At 66.7% G+C, this 21,892-nt stretch overlaps 1 protein-coding gene across 8 annotated transcripts; it reads right to left on the bottom strand.

Moving 5' to 3' along the window:
* Nucleotides 1-2,945: 2,945 nt before the first annotated feature.
* FGFR3 (fibroblast growth factor receptor 3) lies at nt 2,946-18,359 on the bottom strand. Of its 8 annotated transcripts, none has more exons than XM_025290509.2 (18): nt 18,160-18,359; nt 17,588-17,798; nt 12,171-12,437; nt 12,026-12,079; nt 9,945-10,117; nt 9,711-9,834; nt 9,441-9,631; nt 8,677-8,827; nt 7,189-7,385; nt 6,746-6,891; nt 6,263-6,384; nt 6,070-6,180; nt 5,604-5,794; nt 5,395-5,517; nt 5,247-5,317; nt 4,947-5,084; nt 4,749-4,854; nt 2,946-4,660 (listed from the first exon to the last, which is right to left on the bottom strand). In XM_025290509.2, exons 2-18 carry the CDS (start codon nt 17,694-17,696, stop codon nt 4,514-4,516), a joined length of 2,421 nt encoding a protein of 806 aa, XP_025146294.1. In that variant the 5' UTR covers nt 17,697-17,798; nt 18,160-18,359; the 3' UTR covers nt 2,946-4,513. The 8 variants fall into 8 exon arrangements, with proteins under 8 accessions (XP_025146294.1, XP_006045035.2, XP_025146295.1 ...); XM_006044973.3 differs by having other exon boundaries at nt 6,746-6,894; nt 7,195-7,385; XM_025290510.2 differs by having other exon boundaries at nt 7,195-7,385.
* Between the last annotated feature and the right edge of the window lie 3,533 nt (nt 18,360-21,892).

Raw genomic sequence — 21,892 nt, 5'->3', positions numbered from 1 at the left:
ATGGTCCCTGCGGATGCATAGACAAGCGGCTGCTGGGCTGCAGTGGCTCCCGTCCGAGGTTCAGCTCACCGCAGCAGGCACCAGACCCCCTATGCTGTGCACTGAATGTGTCCACTCTGCTGGGAGGTGGCCAGGGACAAGGGCTGCATGAGCTGCAGGCACAAGCTGGTGCCCTGGGGCAAGAGGCTTCTCACGTGCGCAGTTGAGAAGGCCGCATGAAGGGGCACCAGGAGGCACAGCTGACAGAGGGTGGGGCAGGAGTGGCTTACGGAGTTGGGGCTGTAGTCAGGGGACTCTGCAGCAAACCTGAAGGGATGCTTCTGGCCAAACTGAAGTCAAAATGAGTATCCATAACAGTGAAGACTTAATCGATTGTAAAAAAAAATCCACACATCCAGGTGACGCTGAGGAAGCTCCGTCCTTGTCAACAGAGTGACAGAACAGGTGATGGACGGGAAGGAACTGGGGGCACCCGGCCTTTTCAGGAGGAAGTGGAGCCCATCCCAGGAAGCTCTTCAGGGAGAATTCCAGCCCGTGGACTGGCTGGGAGAAAGGCTGGGAGCCACCTGTGCTGGGTGCAGCCTCCCAGGATGACCGTCATGGGGACAGGGAGCTGGAGCGGCCGGTGGGGAGCTGGGTGTGAGGGCTGCCAGCCGTGTGCCCCAGGCACTGCCTCATGCCCAGCCAGGGAAGTCTGACCCACAGGAGCCACCAGCGTGTCCATGGCCGTGCCCCTCCACAAGCCACATGCAGCAGAGGAGGGCAGGGCTGTTTCAGATGAGGCCTGGGGAGGGACAGCCAGATAGGCTCCTGATTTACAGCCTGCTCTCAGTGGCTGGGGACCTTCGTTCCCGGTGGGGGCACATGTTTTTACCTGTGTGATGCCGCAGCCTCCCCAAGACGGCGGCGGAGAAGTAGCTGTGGCCAAGGGCGTTCATGCACCTGCCTGGGGAAGAGGACACTGCGAGGTCGGTGTCCAGCCTGGCAAGGTGGGCAGGCGGCCTCCACAGGGTGGGAACAGGATTCCGAAAGCGAGGGGGTCAAGACGGAGGTGCAGACACACCAGCCAGGTGATGCATCCCAGGGGCCCTGAAGGGAAGGCAGAGGGCGAGGCCAGGCCAAGAGTCCAGGATTGGAGACTGGGGGCTCTAGAGCTTCCGAGAGCGGGCAGGTGTTTGTGTCTTGCACCTTAAGCACTGCGGCCCGCCCCGGGCCTGGGCGGGACCCCCACCTGCTTGCCGCGGGTGGGGACGGGGCCAGGTGGGCGAGGAGCGGAGCAGCGATGGAGGCGGGGCCGCGGGTGGAGGTGGGGCCAGGCTGGCGATGGGCGGGGCCAGGCTGATGGGCGGGGGCGGGGCGGGGGCTTGAGGGGCGTGCAGGTGCGGGCGCGCGGAGGAGTGGGCTGGCCACTGTCCGGCCCCGCTGCCTGGCGTCCCAGCCTACCCGCCGGGGCCCGTTTCTCCGGTCAGAGGCCAGCCATGGGTCTCTGTCCTGTGTCCCAGGAGGCCGCCCCCGCGCCGGCCCCCGGACCCCTGGCTGTTCAGACAGCGCACCGAGCCCCCAGCCCCGGGCCAGGCTGGAGAGGAGCCCGGGGCGCGGCGGGGACGCTGCCCGGCCGGCGCTAGAGGGCGCGCCTCGCCCGCGCTGCGCCCCTCCCGGCCTCGCCCGCGCCTTCCGTGCTCTGGCCTTCCCTGGCCTCCTTGCCCTCTCCGCCGCTATCGCCGCGTGTAACCCCCGAGCACTGGACACAAACACGGGGTCTCTGGCAGGCTGGAGAGGCTTGGGAGGGGCCGGAGGCGCTTTCCCGAGTGGTCAGGCTTTGGGCGGCGCCGTTATCCAGAGGCAAGCCCCTACCTAGCAGCCTCTCCTGGTCTCCAGAAAGAGGGCCCAGAAACCCCTCACTTGAAAGTTGAGCTGAACACAGCGATAAAGGGAGTAAGTTTCTTTGAAGCCAGAATAAAAATTCACAGTGCCCAGCGGCTGGCTTGTCCCTCAAGATGCTGGGACATGAGGGACAGAGGGGCACCAGGTCGCACACCAGGGGTGCAGTGGGGAGCGACAGCCAGCCCTGGCCAGTGCTCAGTCCCAGGAGTCCGCACAGCCACCTGCCCCTGAACCCACCCTAGCCTCCCCCTGGGCACCACCGTAGCCTCCTCCACGAAGCTTTCCCAGACTCACCCCCACCACTGCTGCATGGGTGCTCTGCTGTCGTGCCTCCCTCAGTCTCTGAACTCTGCAGTAGGCGGGCCCAGATCCTGTTACTGGGCCTCAGCTCCCTGACTGACCAGCTAGAGTACTGGCATACAGTGCCTGCTGGAAGTTGTGCAGGGGGCGATGGTGGGGCCCAAGAGGGTGCCAGGCCTGGGATGGGGAGGGAAGCCAGCCAGGAGCAGGAGTGTGGCCAGGACTGCAGATTGTCGGAGCCCTGGGCTTTGTTTACATGGGGTTCCATGGCCGGGGGTGGGGGTGGTGGGGGCAGCCACCTCGAAGCCTCCCTTTCCCCAACTGACTGGGTCAGCAGACAAAGGGGACGGGGTGGGGGCGGGGGCCTTGGAACCAGCAATAGGTACCTGGACTTGACTCCCCAGAGTCCCTGAACTCCATGAGCTGGGGACAGACAGGATGGCCAGGCCCAGCCTCTCCTCACTGCCCCTTCCCACAAACACATCATCTGCATCCCCTGCCCTTGAAGACCCCAGACCAAGACAGTGAAAACCACCAGTGACCTCCTGTGGCGGGCCCCCGTGCCAGAGATCTGGGCCGGAAAGCCCCGGAGAGTGAGACCCAGGCAGCCAGTCCAGTCTGGAGGCCCCCCCCCCCTCCTGGTGCAACCAGGGAACCCACCCTGCTCAGGGGACAGATGATGGGACCTGTCCCAGGAGGGTAGGGAGGACCTGGGAGCTGCCTGGGACCCCACGACAAGAAAGACAAGAGAGACAAGAGAGCACGGATCTGAACCAGGTGTCTGTTTATTTTTTGGAAAGCACGTCTGCCGGTTTGGCCCCCACAAGGCAGGGGTCCCTGAGAACAGAGACCACGCTGAGCCTGCTGACAAGCAGAGAACAGCCGCCCAAACTCAGGGCCATTAACAGTACAAAAAGTAACAAAACTGAATCTGTGGCTTTCTCTCCCAAGCTTTGAAAGGTAGCAGTCTGAGCTATAAAAGTCTAGAAGCATTGCGTAAGAAGTGTTAAATCTACAGCAAATACATCTTGTAAAAACTCAATAAATTATATATATAGATATATATAAACTTGTAACATCTAATAACATCTGAACCTGCATTCAGGGGTGGCCCCCCCTGAAATTGCCTCCCTGCCTGGAACACATGGCAATTAGAAGAAATTGTATGAAAATACCAGCTTGCTTTGAAGTCTAAAAAAATAAATCTCCTAGAGAAAAATCCTATAGAAATCTACTTCTCCTGCAAAAGAAGGCCAAAGGAAATAAAATATCCTCATGGAATCATCTCAAACTATTAATGACCCTTTAGGGTGCCTGGGGGTTGGCTCCAGCCTTGGGGTGCAGGCTTGGAGGCACCCTCAGCAATCCCCTAAACGAAGCATAAACCTTTTCACTGTTAATAAGTTAAACCTCTGCCATGCGGCTGGCTAAACACTAGGGCCCTGGGGAGCGACGGGACATGGCTCTGGGGGTCGATAAATAACTTTACAAATATACAGGTCCAAGGACAGAAAAGCCCCTCCCTACTCCGTGGTTTCTGCGTTTGTCTCAACAGCGAGTCCCCTGGGCCTCCCCAGGCTAAGGGGCCCCGCCCCCTGCCCCTGCCCCCTCAGGGTCCCGAGCCTCAGTTGTACCGGCCTGCCTTCTCCCGTATAGATATTTATATATATATGTATGTGTATATCATATACACAGCATCTATTTATATAAATGTACACTCATTTCTGGAATAAACCTTTCAGATAGAAGTTAAAGGCTCCCGCCTTCAGGTACCCGTAATTTCAGTCTCTGGGGGGGCAGGGTGGGGAGTGGGGAGGCCTGGAGGTGGGGGCTGCTAACACCCCAGGCGGAAGGTGCCACTTGTGGGGGGAGGTGCGCCACACGGGGGCTTCCCTGTAGGCTCAGCTTGGGCGCTTGGAGGGGCCTCGGCCCGCTCTGGACACAGAGCCTGGCCAGCACCCCCCCACCCCGGTGCTCCCTGTGGGGGGCCGCGGGCGGGGCAGGGAGCCCGGAGAGGGGCCACATGGGAGGAGCCCCTTACATTCTACGTTTGGTCCCTGGTGCTGCCAGTCCAGGTGGCCAAGAGGTCACCGCACAGCAGGGCGAGCACCCCAGGGACCCCAGAGCACACATGCGTGCGTGCACGCACGCCCACACACACGCACACACACACAAGTGATGCTGTCTGTCCATCCGTCCATCCGTCCACCCGTTCCAGGTCTTGGGTCCGGGCCGGCGGGACCCGGTGATCATGGCACGCCAGCGGCAGCACGGTGGGCTGGGGTCTGTTCTCACATTGATGGGGGCTCGGCCGGCTGGCCGCGGCCCTTCACGTCCGCGAGCCTCCGCTGCCAGATGGGGCCGGGGGCAGCAGGTCGTGAGCGAACACGGAGTCGTCCCCCGAGGAGCCGGAGCTGGGGGTGTCCTGGCCGCCCGGCGAGTACTGCTCGAAGGGCACCGACAGGTCCAGGTACTCCTGCGGGCGGCAGGCGGGCTGCGGTCAGCGCGGCACCGGCTCCGCACGGGAGCCCTCGCGGGGCGGGGCGGGGCGGACCCACACTCACGTCGGTGGACGTCACGGTGAGCACGCGGTCCAGGTCCTCCACCAGCTGCTTGAAGGTGGGCCTCTGCGAGGGCGCGGCGTGCCAGCACTCGCGCATGATCATGTACCTGAGGGAAACGCAGGTCGGCCCCGCCCTGCGTTCCCAGCGCCCAGCCCTCGGGGCTGGCCTCCCCCTCCCCCGCGGCGGGCGCGCACTCACAGGTCATGCGTGCAGTTGGCCGGCTTGTCCATGCGGTGGCCTTCCTTCAGCAGCTTGAAGAGCTCCTCCACGGGGATGCCGGGGTACGGCGAGCCCCCCAGCGTGAAGATCTCCCAGAGCAGGACCCCGAAGGACCAGCTGTGGGTGGTGGGGGGCACGGCCGCGTCAGCCCTGGAACAGACCCCACCGGAGCGCAGGGCTCGGGCCAGGGGGCTGCCCCCAAGAGCTTCCCGGTGCCTGACCCCAGCGGCCTGTGCTCCACCCCCCGCCCATGCCCCTGCCAAGTCTGGGGCCACATACACGTCACTTTGGTGGGTGTAGACGCGGTCAAACAAGGCCTCGGGTGCCATCCACTTCACGGGCAGGCGGCCCTGGGGGAGGAAGGGGCGTGTTGGCTGCCAGGCGCCCTCCTGGCTCGAGGGCCCCCACCTCCTCGGGCTGAGCTCACGTTTGTGGTCTTCTTGTAGTAGTCGAGGTTGTGCACGTCACGAGCCAGGCCGAAGTCGGCGATTTTCATCACGTTGTCCTCGGTCACCAGCACGTTGCGGGCCGCCAGGTCCCTATGGATGCACTGGGGGTGGAGGGCGCGGGTTTGAGCCAGTCCCACAGCCTCTCCAACCACCGCGCCCTGTCCCCCCACCCCCCGGCCCCGCTCACCTTCTGTGAGGCCAGGTACTCCATGCCCCGCGCCACCTGGTAGGCGCAGGACACCAGGTCTTTGAAGGTGAGCTGCTCCTCGGGCAGCCGGCAGGTGTCGAAGGAGTAGTCAGTGCCCGGGGGCCGCCGCGCCCGCAGGTATTCCCGCAGGTTGCCCTTGGCCGCGTACTCCACGAGCACGTACAGGGGCCCTGGGGGCGGGGGAGGGGCTCAGAGGGGCGCCCTGCCCGCCTCCCACCGCCCCGCCCCCCGCGGCCCCGCCCCCGCGCGGCCCCGCCCACGGCCCTCACCGCCCTGAGTGCAGGCTACTCCCACCGCTCCGCATGAAGCCCACCCACCTCCCCGCGTGCGGCCCCGCCCACGTGCAGGCCCCGCCCACCGCCTGCATGCGGCCCCGCCCACGGCCCTCAGCGCCCCGAGTGCACAGGCCCCACCCACCGCCCCGCCTGCAGAGCCCCGCTCTCACCGCCCTGCGTGCAGGCGCCTAGCAGGTTGATAATGTTCTTGTGTTTTCCGATCATCTTCATCATCTCCATCTCGGACACCAGGTCCGATAAGTCCTTATCCGTGGCGTCATCTGTGCGGGGATGGGCAGCGGAGTCAGGCAGGGCCGTCCAGCCTGGCATGGGCCCCCTGGCCACATCCCACCTAACCATCACCTTTCAGCATCTTCACGGCCACCGTGACAGGCTTGGCAGCTCGGTCCTTGTCGATGCCAATGGCCTCTGCCATGACCACCTGGCCGAAGCAGCCCTCCCCGAGAGGCTTGCCCAGGGTCAGCCTGGTAGCAGAAGCAGAGGGGCCATGAGCACACCTGCCTGCTTGAGGCCGTCTTCCAGGCAGCGCGAGGGCAGGCCGCCACCTCCAGGAAGCCCTCCACACTCGCCCCGGCAGCCCTGCTAATGCTGATAAAGGACACTACCCCCTGACCTCTTGACTGTGAGGGCACTTTTCCAAGAGTGGGTCCCCCCTCACCCGTCTCAGAGGGGGCGTCCAGCCCCATGTTCATCAGAGGCCTAACTGACTCCCATCTGAATTCAGTCAGGCCCGAGTGGGAACCCCTCCCCACCGTGGGACCCCCACCCTCTGTGCCCCCACACCCCCCACCGGGGCAGGGCCCCAGGCCTGCGCACACTACTGACCGGGCCCGGGACAGCTCCCACTTGGGGTCGGCGGGCAGCTCGAGCTCAGAGACGTTGGCCAGGGTGGGGCCCTCGCCCGAGGACAGCCGGGCAATGCGTACCAGCGGTGTGTTGGAGCTCATGGATGAGCTGGACTCCAAGGACACCTGCTGGGTCAGCAGGGGCAGGTTGGTGCCGCGGGGCCGGGCAGCCAGGGCCCGGAGTGCGGCTCCCACAGACCACGTGCCTGAGCAGGGCCTGACTTCTGCCCCTGTGGTGCTGAGTGGGGGTTTTTAACACGTTTTGCCTCGGAGTAACCTGGCTCTGCGGAGTGACTGTGAAGACCAGGGAGGGCTCGGCTCACACCCCTATGTCCTCAGACTCTACAGACCGGACGCACTCAGGGGAAGGGGCAGCGGGCCGGGCAAGGGCACGGGCGGGCTCGGAACCTGGTATCTACTTTCTGTTACCTGTCGTTTGAGCGGGAAGCGGGAGACCTTGTGCACCGCAGGTGAGCCCAGGCCCTTCTTGGGGGGGCTCCTCAGGCGGAAGAGCGTGACGGCGGCCACGGCCAGGATGAAGAGGAGGAAGCCCAGCCCGTAGCTGAGGATGCCCGCGAACACACCACCAGCCTCACTGGCTTCCACCAGCTCCTCCTCAGCTGCAAAGACACAGGTGTCGGCGGCCTGGCCCAGCATCGCGGGAGCCCGCGCGCTGCCCCAAGCCGGAGCTGCGGGCACGGTGTGGGGCCCAGGACAGGGTACAGACCCCACCCCCGGTGGGGTTGGGGGGAGTGCCAAGGCCTCATTGAGTCTTCAGCAGCCAGAAGTGCGCAGGCCACGAGGAGCAGACAGACCCAGGAGAGAAGAGAGCCCAGCAGAGCCAGCGGCACCCTCACCCGCCGCCCGGGAGACGCCAGTGCCACCGCATCAGCTGCCGGGGACCCCGCTGGGCCGGGGCGCTATGGGCGGAGGCCCGTCTGGGCCGAGACAGGGCCGAGTGGACTTTGCCCGCAGGCCGGGTGCAGAACCCGGCCGGAGGGCTCTGCAGTCCCCTGGCCTCTCCGGCAGCACTGGCGCGTCCCGAGCCCCAAAAGGACAGAGCGAGAGCGGCAGAAGCTGGTACCTGGCAGCACCACCAGCCACGCAGAGTGATGGGAAAACCCGATAGAATTGCCCGCCAGACACGTGTACTCCCCCGCGTCCTCAAAGGTGACATTGCGCAAGGATAGAACCTCTAGCTCCTTGTCGGTGGTGTTAGCGCCCGCCGTCTACAAAGAGAGAACACAGCGCGATAGGAGAGTGCCAAGAGCAGCCCACGGGCACCGCAGCCAGAGTCCACTCGGCGCCGATCCGGCCAGGCTGCAAGGAAAACGCCGCCACCACCACCAAAACTGCGGCCACCACGGCCGAGCAGCCTCTGCCCCGCGCGTCCACACCGAGCCCGAAGCCAGTCCCTCCACCGGCGAGTCCTCTGTCCCAGGTGAGCCAGACGTGTTGGCCGTCAGCATAGCAGGCAGGGCGAGCGTGCACCGGGGGAAGGGGGCAGGTTGGGGGGGCAGGTGGGTGGGGGGGGGGCGGCAACAGAGCCGGGCAGAAGTGAGCAGCCGTGGGATCCGGGGCCAGAGACAGAGGAGGGGACAGAGAGACGGACAGACAGAGAGAAAGAGCGCACGTGTTAGAGCAGCTGCAGGCGGGAGCTCAGGCCCGGCCCTGGGGCAAGAGCATCGGGGGCACAAACGGGGTGCAGGTGGGTCAGCGCAGGCCGTGGGGGATCAGAGCAGGCAGTCACAATGGAGGCCGGGGGGGTCAAGGTGCAGAGGCGGCCACGCCGGGAGCACAGTGTGAGCCAGGGACGTGGGGCGGGAGTGGTGGGGCGTGCGGGTGGGCACAGGGCCAGGGCATCGGAGCTGGAGCTCGGCGTGCCAGGCAGGCATGGGACAGAGCTGTTACCTGCTGGGGGCCCGTGAACACGCAGCCAAAAGGCCTTCTCAGCCACGCCTATGAAATTGGAGGCTCGACAGAGGTACTCGCCCCCATCACGCTCGGACACATTGGCCAGGCGGAGGCGGGCGTCGGCCTCCGCACTCTCACTGATCCACGACTGCAGGGACAAGAGACCCGGCTCAGGCGCGGGGGCCCCGCCGGACACACGGGCGTGACTGCTGAGGAGCTGGCCCTCGCCCGACCCCGAGGAACGGGTGGGCAGACCAGGCGGCGCCAGCCAGGAGGGCTGCCTGGAGGAGGCATGGAGACACCTCACGGCGGGCGCTGTGCTCACACTGGACACAGCTGCCCGTCATGCACCCCCGCCGCCCACTGACCCTCAGAGAGGCCCTCCTCGGGTCGCTCAGGCCACCCACCCCTGGGGTCCCAGCTGCAATGCTGCCAGGCCTGAGAGCTCCGGGCACCACCCCGCCCCCAGTCTGTACTCCCAATCCCGCCCCTCAGCCCCATCGTGTGTCTTAACAGATGTTTCTCTTTGGGCAGCAAATGTCGCAATCGCCCCAACTCGGGTGGCCCACACCCCTGGGGCCGTGGGAACCGAGCGGACACAGCCCTGCCCTGAGGGCCCAGGGAGGCGCCTGGGCAGACGGTGGAGAGCTCCGCTCTGGGTCTGCAGGCCAACGTGGACAAACCCTGCCCCCCAGGCCCAGCCCGACAGGCCTCCGGCCTGGCACACCCTCCCCGCCCAGCCGGCCGGCGGCAGTGCCCACCTTGAGCACGGTGACGTAGGGCGTGCCGTCGGGCCCCACCTTGCTGCCGTTCACCTCCACGTGCTTGAGCCACTGGATGTGGGGCTGGGCATCGCTGTAGACCTTGCAGTGGAACTCCACATCGCTGCCCAGCACGGCCGTCTGGTTGGCGGGCAGCCCGGCCTGTAGGATGGGCCGGTGCGGAGAGCGCTCTGCGGGGCGCGGGGAGGGCTTCAGAGGCTGCCGGCCTGCGCGCCGCCCCGGCCCCCGCCCCCACGTCCGGGGCCTCACCCAGCACGTCCAGGGTGTAGGTCTGCTGGATTCTGCCCAACTTGTTCTCCACGACGCACGTGTAGTTGCCGCGGTCCGAGGGCACCACGCTCTCCATGACCAGGCTCCACTGCTGGTGCCGCAGCTGCGGGTGGACTCGGGTGAGCGGGCGCCGAGCCCCGCGCCCACCCCCGCCCCGCGCGCCCGCCCCCGCCCCCACCCCCCGCCCCGCGCCCCCACCCTCCGCGGGCCCACCTTGATTCCCCCGATGCGGTGCTCGCCCCGGAACTCCTTGCCGTTCTTCAGCCAGGTGATGGATGGCGTGGGGTTGCCAGCAGCCGGGCAGCGGAAGCGAACCGTGTTGGCGGCCGGCACCGCTAGCAGCTTCTTGTCCATCCGCTCAGGCCGCGTCCAGTAAGGGGCCCCAGCTGTCCGGGGAGGGAGGGAAGGCTGTGACGGGGTGGGGTGGGTAGAGACTTGCCTGTCCCCCTCCAGCCTGTTTCCCGCCTGCGGAGGGGATGTCAGCCTTTTGAAGACCCCCGTCCAGGGCTGGACGAGCTTCCAGTAGCCTGAATGCCACCTCTGGGCATGCCCAAAGCCAGGTCCCCTCACCTCCCTCAAACGCCAGCTCCAGTTGGGGGGTCCAGGGCACCGCACTGTGACCCAGGATGCAGAGGTGTCTCAGGATCACCACCAACTGGCACAGGGACCAGGGCACACCAGGTGAGGACGCCCGGCTCGATGGATGGGCACCACCCAGCCACCCAGAGAACCCAGAGCCTTGAGGCCGGCTGGGAGCCCGCAGGCATCTGCGAGACCCCAGGCCACGCTCTGCCCCGTGGGTGACAGGACATTGGGAGGCCCTGCTCCCCACCCTGCCTTCCGGGACTGTCCAGCCCCACCCTCACAGCCCAGCTGGTTTTTCTCCTTTGGGCTGGGGAGGCCAGCAGCCCCACCAGCTGCCTGGCTCCCTGTGCTGCAGCCACAGGGGAAGACCACCCCCAGAGTGGGCGGGACCCACCAGGGTGGAGGGAGAAGACGGACAGGGCACCCACTGGGTCCCCTCACCTCCACCCCACCCCACATCTCGTGGCATCGCAAACTCAGTTCCTCCAAAAGCAGACAGCCCACCTCCCCAGACCGGCCCCTCCACGCTGGGCAAAGCCCCCTGCCACTTGCTGTTCCAGGCCCAGGTACCTGGGTGCTGGCACTCGCAAGCTGCCACGAAGAACCACTGTGGCAGCCCCTTCCCAGTACACGTACCTGCGCCCGACACCCACGGCCCCGCTGGCACCCACAGCCTGCTGGCACCCAGACACCCTGATGCCCACGGCCACGCTGGCACCCAGACACCCACAGACACCCTAACACCCACAGCCACAATGGCACCCACGCCCACGCTGGCACCCAGACACCCACAGACACCCTAACACCCACAGCCACAATGGCACCCATGGCCACGCTGGCACCCAGACACACTGACACCCACGGCCACGCTGGCACCCACGGCCCCGCTGGCACCCAGACACCCTGATGCCCACGGCCATGCTGGCACCCCGACACCCACGGCCACGCTGACCCATGGCCACGCTGGCACCCAGACACCCTGATACGCACGGCCACCCTGGCACCCATGGCCATGCTGGCACCCATGGCCACGCTGGCCCTCATGGCCACACTGGCACCCTGACACCCATGGCCACATTGGCACCCAGACACCCAAACACCCACAGACACCCGGACACCCCGACACCCACGGCCACGCTGGCACCCATGGGCACGCTGGCACTCACAGCCACGCCGGCACCCTGACACCCATGGCCACGCTGGCACCCAGACACCCCGACACCCATGGCCACGCTGGCCCTCATGGCCACGCTGGCACCCTGACACCCACAGCCACGCTGGTGCCCAGACACCCAGAGACACCCTGACATCCATGGACACCCTGATGGCCACATGGACACCAGACACTTACAGCCACTCAACACCCATGTCCTCCCCCTTTTGCCTAGGCTATCCCAGGTGCCTCCCATTTGCCTGAACCCGTCTGCCTCCCCCTGCCCTGGTTCACGCACACGTGGGAGTGACCCCAAGCCTGGCCCCCCAGCCCTGGCCACACCAGCCCCCTGGGTGCTCCTGGAGCCCTGGCCCCCGGCCCCGCAGCACAGTGTGCCCCCCACGCCTCACCTGCCCCCAGAGCCTGGGGTAGGCACCCGTCACCCCACACGGAGGTGGTCCCCAGGCCTCGGTCTCGTGGGGCGGGCGGGGCGGGGCCCCAGTGGGCAGGCAGGCCCCCACTTGCGCAGCCCCATGCACCTGAAGCCCGGTCTCACCTGTGTCCTCGGCCTCGTCGTCCCCACCTTCGTCGTCCCCCGAGGACGGAGCATCTGTAACACAGGTGAGAGGGCAATGCGAGGAGCGGCCTACGGCCGGGCCTCCCCACGCCTCCCCACTGGAGCGCCGCGCCCTCGCCTCTACCTGTCACGCGCACGCTAAAGAGGCACAGCAGCCGCTGGGAGAGGCGCTGGCGGCAGCCGTAGGCCCCAGCGTCCTCGTGGGAGGCGTTAAGCACCTGCAGCCGCTGCGGCCCCACCAGGACGCGGTCCGAGGGCACCAGGCCCACGCCGTCCTTCATCCAGATGGTGGGCTCTGTGGGCACCCCCGCCGGCAAGCGGCAGCTCAGCTCCACGGTGTCCCCGCTGCCAAAGGCCCGCTCCTGAGGGCTGGGCTCGGGGCCTGGGACCTCTGCGGGCAAGATGCGGGTGTGAGGCAGGTGTCCCCAGACAGCACCGGACGCACCGGGCCGTTTGGGGCCTGGAGGCGGGGACTGGGGAAACAGTCCTGCCAGCCGTCCCATAGGGCGGGCTGGGGCAGGGATGACCATCAGCGGTGCCAGGGCCGACCCTCCTATGTTGGCGACCCGCAAAGAGACGGGTGGGGGCCTGCGCCAGTCAAACGCTGCGTGGACATGGGACACTCCGGAGTGTCGTGAAGTCCTCCTGCTTTTTTTCCAACCACTTGGAAATGTTAAAGATCCACGCTGACCTCACAGGCTCAGCGTGGCGGGAAGTGGGCGCGCGTGCGTGGCTGACCTCGTGGAGACGTCAGCTGGGGATGACACAGGGAAGGGACAAGGCAACTTATCCCAGGAGGGGGTGCCCCTCACCCCGGGACCTGAGAACAGATACTGCCCAGCATACAAAGGAGCAGCCCAAACTTCCCAGAACGTTTGGGTGCTGAGACGGGAAAGGCCAGCCTGGGGTGGAGGTCCTCAGGGGCCTGGCCGGTCTACACGCCGATCCAGAAGGGAGCGTCTTGGACCTCAACTAGCCTCAGCAGTGAGCACCAGGAAAGGGATCAGAAATGCATGCGGGTGTGGAACCGGGTCTGGCTGGTGGGATGAGGGGACTGAGAACCCCACGTTACAGACGGGGACGCAGGTGGGAGGAGGAGGGCTCCAGGCTTGGCCGGCGGAGGGGCCAGCATAGGACCCCCAGGCCAGGCAGGCAACCCCAGCCCACCTCCCCCGCAGGTGCCAAGAAGCTGGGCTGGAGGGTCCTTGTGGATGTCCGCTAGGCCCCCGGGCCCTCCCCCTGCCCAGCGCCCACCCAGATCCCAAGGGGCCAACAAGGCCCAAGACCCAGGGGCTGACCGCCCGCCCAGGTCTCGCTGCCAGGGCGGACAATGCCTGGGCAGCCTGGGCTTCAGGCCCGGGACAGGGCTGGGTGGTCCTGCCGCGCAGACCCAGCTGGGTTCGCCGCACCCTTACTTGTCATTCTGCTGACGCGTGGCCTAGATTCGAGGCCCAGCTGCCCACTCTGGCCACGCCAACTCCTCGGACAGGCCCTGCTCAGCCTGCCCACCTCGGAGGCCCACCGGCTCAGGGCCCACCAGGGGGGTCCTTCAACTGTCTGTGGCGTCTGCATCCCCTGGGCCCCCAGGCAGGGGCTCCCGGCCTGACAGGCAGCCCCCAGTCCCAGCCACGGTGTCGTGCGGGGACCACCCAGGGCTGGGAGCCGGCTGAGGCCCCCCAGAAGGCCAAGAACAGGCTAGGTGTGGCCGCCTCGGCCTCAGGCCCCGGCCCAAGGGCAACAGCGGTTGGTTCCGGGTTGGTCTGGGAGGAGATGGCAGATCAAGCCACCCGCACAAGTATCCGCTTCAACCCGGTCCAGCAGGGGCTGGGAGGATTCAGAACGGACCCCAGGCCGGACTCGCCTGCAGCCATCGCTGGTGGGGGGGCGGGGGGAGGAGGGGCCTGGACCCAGCCGAGGGCCAACCTCTGACCTGCCCACCATCCTGCCCCACCACATGGCCGCAGACCCAGGCAGGGATGATGGTGGCATCACCCCTTCCTGCAGGTCCAGCCCACCAGGCCCACCCTGCGCCACAGGGGACCCGGGGAGACCAGGAAGGGCCAAGAGGATGGTCAGAGAGGAGATACAGAGTGACGGACAGGACGCAGCGGGCAGTCTGCCTTGGGGTCGGGGGGAGGGGGCATGTGCCGGAGACTACTCAGCCCCCTGTCCCCAAGGACTTCGGGAAAAGCCTTCCTTGATCCATACAAGAGGGCCTTCCCATACCCGCACAGCCACAGGGGCCACACCTGGCGGACAACAAACGTCGTCTGTGCCTGGTGGGTGCCCGGGTGCCACGTGCCAGCGTCTGTCCCCGAGGGCCCACAGCACCTGCTCCCGCCTGCACCCCCAAAGCCTAAGCTAATTGAGGGGCGCCAAGGGGTACCATGCCCTGGAAAAGCCACGCCAGGCCCTCCTCTGGCCCTGTCTCCCAGGCCCAGAATCCCTGTGACCCTGCCACTCACCACCGGTGACTCAGTTTCCCCCGCTGTCAGAACAGGGAGGCCACCCAAGTAGGGGACTTGAGACCCATTCTGCCCTGGGGCTACACCCCAGGATTGCTGTCCACCCGGCCAGAGCTGGAGCCCATCTGTGGGGAAGGCCGCAGCCTCTGCTGGGGGAACTTGCTCCTGGTCTGGGGTCACTTCAGGTTTGGAGTCACTTCAGTTGTTCCGTCGCTCAGTCCTGTCCAGCTCTTTGTGACCCCAAAGACTGCAGCACGCCAGGCTCCTCTGTCCTTCACCATCTCCTGGAGTTTGCTCAAACTCACATCCTACAGTTCACTCATTCACTACAGCTGAGGCCCCCTCAACGCATGGGGGTGTGCCTGGGTCGGGGGAGACCAGGAGAACAAGGATTGAATTCAGACCTGATTCAAAGGAGCCCCCTGGAGCTGCTGGAAGAGACGAGCCCTCGGGTCCTGGACGCGCAAAGCTCTCCGCCACCAGGTACATGCTTTCAACAGCCCAGAGGGCACCCCAACAGGGGCCCTGAAGTCAGGGCCTTCCCCTCTCTCCCCTGGCCCCACCCAGAAAGAATCTGAAAGGTTTGGTAACAAAGTTAGAAAAAGAAAGGGGTGGGATTCGGAGGCCTGACTAATTCGGAGGCTAATGAGGGTTTACAGGATTATCCAGCCTAATCCTCCTACAACCGGCCACCAGGACTCCTGGACAGGCAAGGAAACTGAGGCTTCGGGCAAGCACCCGACCTGGGGCCCAGCAGGGCCTGGGGCTAAGGGCCCGCCCCTGAGAGAGGCTCCCCACCACCAGCCATCATTCCCTTTGGAATCCAGGCCGCCCCTCCCCCAAACCCCTGCCTCGCACTGTGTCCCCACCTCCTCAACGAGACCCCAGCTCCTCTCTGGGCCCAACTGTAAAATAGGGTGTGCTGGGCCCCAGACACGGCCCCACATGGGACTTGAGGGCCTGGGGGGTAGGGCGGGGACGCTCTGCAGCTCCACGCAGGGGCTCAGAGGCCAGAAGTCCAGCCTCGGGCTCAGCCCAGGTTAATGAACCACCCAGAGGCCCGTGGGGCTCAAAGTCCAGCCCTGCCGAGGAGCAGGCAGGGGAGGCTGCCACCAGGGCCTTCCTGAGACCTGCCCTGAGCCTCCAGGGACCCCTCCCTGAAGGGTAGGGGCCCCTGCCCATGCCCTCACTGAGAACCTGGCTCCACGTGGAGAGGAAGGCTCCCGGGATGGCCGGGGCAGTCCTGCTGTGGAACCTCCTCCACTGTCCTTGACCTCTGCCGACTCCGTGCCATAACTTATGGTCCTGGGAGAGAGCCAGGCTGGGACCTTTGTAAATTTCACGAGGCCTCTGCAGCTCCTTCAGGAACCGGATTAAGTTTATTGATCTTTCAACTGGCTACCTGTTTCGCCAACTTTCCTGCGGAGGCAAGGGCCCGGTCCTCGGTCTTTCCACCCCAGGCCCGCATCTGGTGGGGACGCCGGCAGTCCCTTAAGGTGGGGCGGGCGTTGGGGGGGCCCGCTGCTCGTCCCCCCCCTCCAACCCCCGCCCAACTCTGCACCGCAGGGGGTCCAGGAGGCCCGGGCCCCGCCCCCCGCCCCTCCCCCGGGGCTAGTTGACATTCCCCAGCCGTAGGGAGTAATATCTTTATCTGAATGCGAATGCTAATTCGCCCCCCCCCACCCCCCGCGGCCGCCTATTCGGCGCCCCTGGAAGCGGGGGCCGCCCTAGCAGGCGCTAAAAGCGCGCGCTGACCTCCCGACGGCCTCTGTCACGCCGCTGAATGACACGCACATTCAAGCGCCGGGCCCACTTTCATTCATAAAAAAATGACATTGTTCCGGGAGGCCGCCGCCGCCGCCGCCGCAGGAAGGGGCGCGGGGGGCTCGGGGAGGGGCGGGCCGCCATCTGCCTGCGTCCAGCCCGCGGCCGCCGCCTCCCTGGCACCGCGCGCCCGCAGCCGCCCGGCTCACACCTCCCCGCGAGGCCGGGCCGCCATCAATGCGCGTCTGTGGCCGCGCCGAGGTACAAAGGAGCGGCTGTTCGGGTCCCGCCCGGGTGGGGCGTGAGCTCACCGGGCGAAGGCCTCCCTCTGCGCGGCCGCCCGGCTGGGGACCGGGGTGCGCTCAGCCCTCGCACGCGCCGACCCTCTCCAGCGCCCCAAAGTCGTCGGTCTCCAGGCGGGCGGGCTCCCTACGGCCGCCCCCCGGGCCTCCCCTCTCTGCCCGGCCGCCACCGGGAGCCTGGCAGAGCGCGTGCCGGACGTGGGCACCCGGAGCGCTCGGCCGGGGGGCTGTGCGCGCTTGCACCTCGGGGGGCCCGGCGCGTGTGCGGGGCGGGGCCCGGCGCCAAGACGCGCTTCAGACCCTCCGCTGCCGACCCTCGACGTCCCGCCGAACCTTGGTCGCCAGAGGGGGACCACAGCCCCACGCCGCTCGGGCATGCGCGCTAACCACTTCCCAGCCCGGCCTGGCGCCCCAGGGGGGCAGTCATCTTAACTCACGGGGCGTGAGAGCTGGGATGGGGGGAACGGAGGCACCAGAAGGTGTCACCTGGTCGTGCAGGCCACTGAGGGGCTGGGGCCCAGCCGCGGGCTGACGCACTTTCATACCCTCCCTTCAAAGTCCAGAGTCTGCTTTGGCTGCAGCTGGCCATGAACTGGGGCCCGAAGGGGGCTGGGGAAGCGGCACCAACAACAGCAGGAACTTTCTGTCAGTGCGGACCCCGCAGAACAATGGGAATCGTGGAGACGCAGCCCCCAAGCCCTCCCGACCGCGCCCGGGGGGCCGGCTGGGGAGCGGCGGGGGGCGGGGAGCGCGGATGCCACCGCGGTGCCCAGCTCGCCGCCACAGCCTCGTACTTGGGTGGCAGCCCTGCGGCTCCAGGCGCCCCACAAACTGCCGCGCCAGCTCTGGCCCCGATCCCCGGGGAGGGCGGGCGGCAGAAACCCGGACGCCGGCCCCGCGATGCCAGCGCAGAGCGTGCCCTGGGGCCCACTCAGACATCCAACGCCCCACACCCACCTCGGCGCCCGTTCCCCGGCCCCGCCGCCGCCGCCCGCCGGGTCCCTGCGTACCTGCCGCTCTCCGCGCGACGCGGGGCTCCACGCCCGGGGACCCGAGGACGGCGCCGGTCATGACCGCCACTGCCACGCAAAACGCGAGGGCGCGAGCCGGGGCGCCCATCGCGGGGGCGGGGGGTGCGGCGTCCTCAGGCGGCGCGCGCCAGCATGCTGCCCCCCATGGCCCGGCTCTAGCACCGGCGGGAGGAGGGCGCCGCTGCGGAGTCTGCGGGAGGAAGCAGGCAACTCGTTACGCGGGCGGGCCGGGGCGCGCAGGGGCGGAGGCGGCAGTGGCCGGGCTCCCGCGCCCCGGCCCCTCCGATCCCCGGCCGCCCCGCCCGCCCGCCGTCGCCGCCCAGGGCTCCCGGGCCGCTTGGCGCCGGCCGCCGCCTCCCCACCGCGGTCCCTCCTCCCCCTTCCCTCCCTGGCTGCTGCAGAGCCCTCCCAGGGCGGCGACGGCGGCGGCGGCAAACTTTCCAGAGCGGGAAGCCCGCGCCCCGGCCGGGCCCCACCGCAGACACCGCTTGGGATCCGAGCCCGCCGCGCGCTCCGGATCCCTCGCGCCCGCCGGGTCCCCACGCACCGACCTGGCGGCCCCGGGCGCCCGACTCGCTGAGCGCGGCTCCCGATCGCGCCCGCCGCGCGCCGGCCCAGCGCCTGAGCCTCGTTCCTCCGGCCGTCCGCTCGGCAGTGCTTGGTGCGCCCGGCCGAGCTGGACCGCGCGGCGTCAGCTGCCCACGCCGCCGCCGTCGCCGCCGCCGCCGCCGCCGCCGCGCACTGAGCCCGGGCGGCCGGGCGCGCAGCAGCCAGTGGGGGCCGGCCCGCTCCCGCCCCGCCCCGCCCCGGCCACGCCCGCCCCGACTCGCGGGGCGCTGGGAAACGCCCCTCCCCTGGGGCGGTCCGGGGGCGGGGCCGCGGCCGGCCTGGCCCCGGCCCGCGGAGGGGATTAGAGGGGGCGGGGCGGGGCGGGGGCGCCCGGCGGTCTCTGAGGGCGTGGGAGCCGGCTCCTCCGCGAGGCCCCCCGTCGCACCGTCGGGCCCCCCCGCACAGAGAGGCCGAGCGCGGGTTTCTCTGCACAGCGCGCTGTCCCGGTGGCCACCGGGCTGCCGACCAGGGGCTCAGGCCCGGGGAAGGCTGGGTGGAGAGGGGGCGTAGAGAGGGGTGGTCTCTGCGGGTGAGACTTGTCAGGGAGGCTTCACCGAGACGGAGCCGCACAGGCTAGGTCCCGCGGCGTGAGCAGCCCAGAAAGCCTGGAACCAAGGCCAGTTCGGCCTGCCCGCCTGGGGTTGGGTTGCTAGGGGCCTGCACTCCCGGGAGCTGGGGGCCTGCTGCTGCATTTATGAAGCGCCTGCTGCGTGCTCGCAGAGCTCAGCTGCCTGAGTTCCTGGCCTCACCCATGCACACTCCACCCCGGGGAAAGTTTGGAGACAGGGTGCTTGCTGCACATGAGCGTGGAGAGCGGGGCTGGGCGGCCCTGGGTGCAGGACCTCGACTCTAGGGCTCTGAGGAAGGCCGAGGCGGGGGGCTGGTGGCAAAGCCTGAGATGCCTGGAGTGGGCAGAAGGGGACCTGGGGCACGTAAGGCAGGAGGGACCTGCAGGAGCAAGACGGGGGAGAAGGTGCCCCTGGGCCTGCCTCTGGGCCCCGCAGCCAAGCACCTCTGGCTTCTCAGACTCCGTGTGCCCATCAGCAAATTGGTCAAGGAGAGTGCCTCTGACCTGCTGCTCCAGCCATCCCGCTGTTCCAGGTGCAGCCTGGAGACATCCCAGCCTTTGGGGCTAGACCTTGGGACCCTGAAGTGTCGCAAGGAAAAGTCAAGTCTGACTCTATGTTGGAACTATTTGTTTGACTTGCTTGCCGTTCCTTATTTTTTTTATTACAATCATACAGAATGACCTGCCTTGGAGAATCCTGCTCCTCTGCCTGTTAAAAAGTGCCTTGGTTGAGAACCCTGTCCACCTTCCTCCAGATGGCAGGGAGGAAGAAATCAACACATCATCCTGCCTAAGGCTTGCCATTCTAGGAGGTATTTGCAACATTCATGGACTTTTTCCTTTGCTTCCTCACCTCCCCCATCCCTGATCTGTAAAAGAAGCTGGCATCCAGACCCCAATGAGATCGCTGTTGTGAGACGTTACTGTGCCACCTTCTCAGTCACCTGCTCTCAACCCCTCGTCTCTGGTTCACTGACCTGCCGCGCGGAGAGCAGAGCAAGCTTGGACTTGCTCACGGAAGGGCCGACTGCTCTGTGCCCGCCCAGCAGATCAGCGCCTGTGCTGTGTGCCGCCTGGCTTGCCTGCTCTGGTCAAGCCCACATTCCCCAGACTGGCCAGGGGCACCATCCGCTTCCATGTGGGTCTGGCTGGTGGGCATGGCTAACAGGCGAGGGTGGAGGGCACTCCCACTGTGCCCCCCAGAGTGGGCCGTGAGCCCCCGCTCCCTCCAGCGAAGGGCCCTGGTTGACCTCTGGGTGCTCGACACCCTGGATTCCCTTCCCAGGGCTGCTGCACAAATTCCCACAAACTGCTTGGCTGAAATTTCATCTCTCCCAGTTCTAGGGGCCAACAGTCTGAAATCAAGGTGTCAGTGGGGCTGTCCCCTGGCCCACACTCCCCAGCCCCATCTCAGACTCTAGGGGAGGGTCCTTCCCGCCTCTTCCTGCCGCTGGCGGTTCCTGGCTGTCCTTGGCTTGTGGCTGCATCCACCCCAATCTCTCCCTCCATAGCCACATGGTTTTTCTTCTGTTGTATAAGGACACTTGTCTTTGGATGTAGGGCCACCCAGATAATCCAGGGTGATCTCTTGATCTCATGAGCTTAATTTAATGACTGTAAAAGACTTTTTTTCCAAATAAGGTCGCATTCCCAGGCTCCAGGAGCAGATCTCCCTTTTGGAGGCCCCCTCCTGCCCTTCACCATACCTCCCCCCGTGGTGGCTGGTACCTTTGGTGCTGCCCACGGTTTGAAGTGGTCGCTCCACGGCAGCCTGTCTCCAACGGCACCATCGGGTGGCATCTAGGTCAGAGTTCAGGAGCATTTTCATGGCTCTTGGCAGAGGACTCTGCCAAATTGCTTCCAGAGGGTCTGACACTGCTCTTGCCAGCCCCGGAGGAGTCGCTGCCCACTTGGCCCCACCCTTGTCACCAGGGGAGGGCACTGCTCGAAGGCATTTTTATTATTCTTGACAAAATAATTTTATTTGTTCACAATTATTGTTTCCAAGTCAGCACGCTCAGCTGGAGCAAGCCGTCCCCTGGGACCTTCTTCAGACGGCGGGAGTGCCCCCATGCCGGTTCCCTGGGATGGCCAATGGAGGTGGCCTCCAAAGTGCCCCTGGTAGCCAGGGTTTCGTCACAGCCTGTTGACAGGGCATCTCCCCCGAGACCCCCTGCAGCTCGGCCAGGCTGAGTCCTCCTCAGGCCCACTGGAGCCCAGGGCTTGCTGTTGACCCCTCCCTGCCCACTCCCCACCCCCCAAACACTGACCCCACCTCCCAAGGACCACAGCACTGGGAAGGAAGGTGGGTGTGGAGGCTGAGGGCAGCGAGGCCCAGCCCAGCCCGGTGGGTGAGTCAGAGCTGGGTGGCCCTGCGTGCTGGGGCTTGTGCGGGTGAGCGGGCTGCCGTGGGCCCTGGGTGCGGATCCCAGCGGGCTGTCAGCACCCAGCAGCCCCCTCCGCCCCTCCTCACCCTCCAGCCCGTCCTGGGCTGACACTGGGTTCACGGCGCCAAGGTGCACTCAGCTCGGGGCAGTTTCAATCCCTGCCCCGCCTGCATCCACAGCTCTCCTGCCCACTGTGGCCGCCACAGAGCCGGGGGCCAGAGCTAAGCCGGGGACCCGGGCAGGGGAGCCCCAGCCAGAGCCTCCCACTCAGCCCCCTCAGGGACTAAGGCCCAGGGAGGGGCTGCCGTGAACTCGGGACTGGGCTCGGGGAGACCGAGGCCTTCAGGTGTCCGGTGCCCAGCTCCTCTTCCAGGAGGCTCTGGGGAACCCCCGCAGGGCCGGCTCAGTCTCCGAGCTCCCCCCTTCTCCCAGCACACGTCCCCACCGTCTTTGGAAGTCACTGCCACCCCTGCCTGCTGTCAGGGCCCAGGACCTGGGCCCCAGGGCTCAGAGCAGGTAAACAAGGGATGAGCAGGGGCCCCTGGGACACCCTGCCGGGCTGGGCTGAACTAGGTCCCTCCCCCCAAGGAAAAACAAGCGGACCTGAGAGAGGTCGTGTCTGACTCTTTGTGACCCATGGACTATAGCCCGCCAGGCTCCTCTGTCCATGGAATTCTCCAGGCAAGAATACTGGAGTGGGCAGCCATTCCTTTCTCCAGG

This window comes from Bubalus bubalis, chromosome 7 (genome assembly GCF_019923935.1).
Source record: "Bubalus bubalis isolate 160015118507 breed Murrah chromosome 7, NDDB_SH_1, whole genome shotgun sequence".
NCBI lineage: Eukaryota > Metazoa > Chordata > Mammalia > Artiodactyla > Bovidae > Bubalus > Bubalus bubalis.
The sequence above is the reverse complement of the archived record's forward strand: the minus strand, read 5'-3'. Positions and strand labels throughout refer to the sequence as shown.

Excerpts from the sequence above, each read along its gene's own strand:
- FGFR3 (XM_025290509.2), bottom strand. The coding sequence starts at position 17,696 with ATGGGCGCCCCGGCTCGCGCCCTCGCGTTTTGCGTGGCAGTGGCGGTC. Across the intron at positions 12,080-12,170 it reads CTTTAGCGTGCGCGTGACAG|ATGCTCCGTCCTCGGGGGAC; the intron begins GTAGAGGCGAGG and ends CCTGTGTTACAG. Across the intron at positions 5,085-5,246 it reads TACACCCACCAAAGTGACGT|CTGGTCCTTCGGGGTCCTGC; the intron begins GTATGTGGCCCC and ends CACCACCCACAG.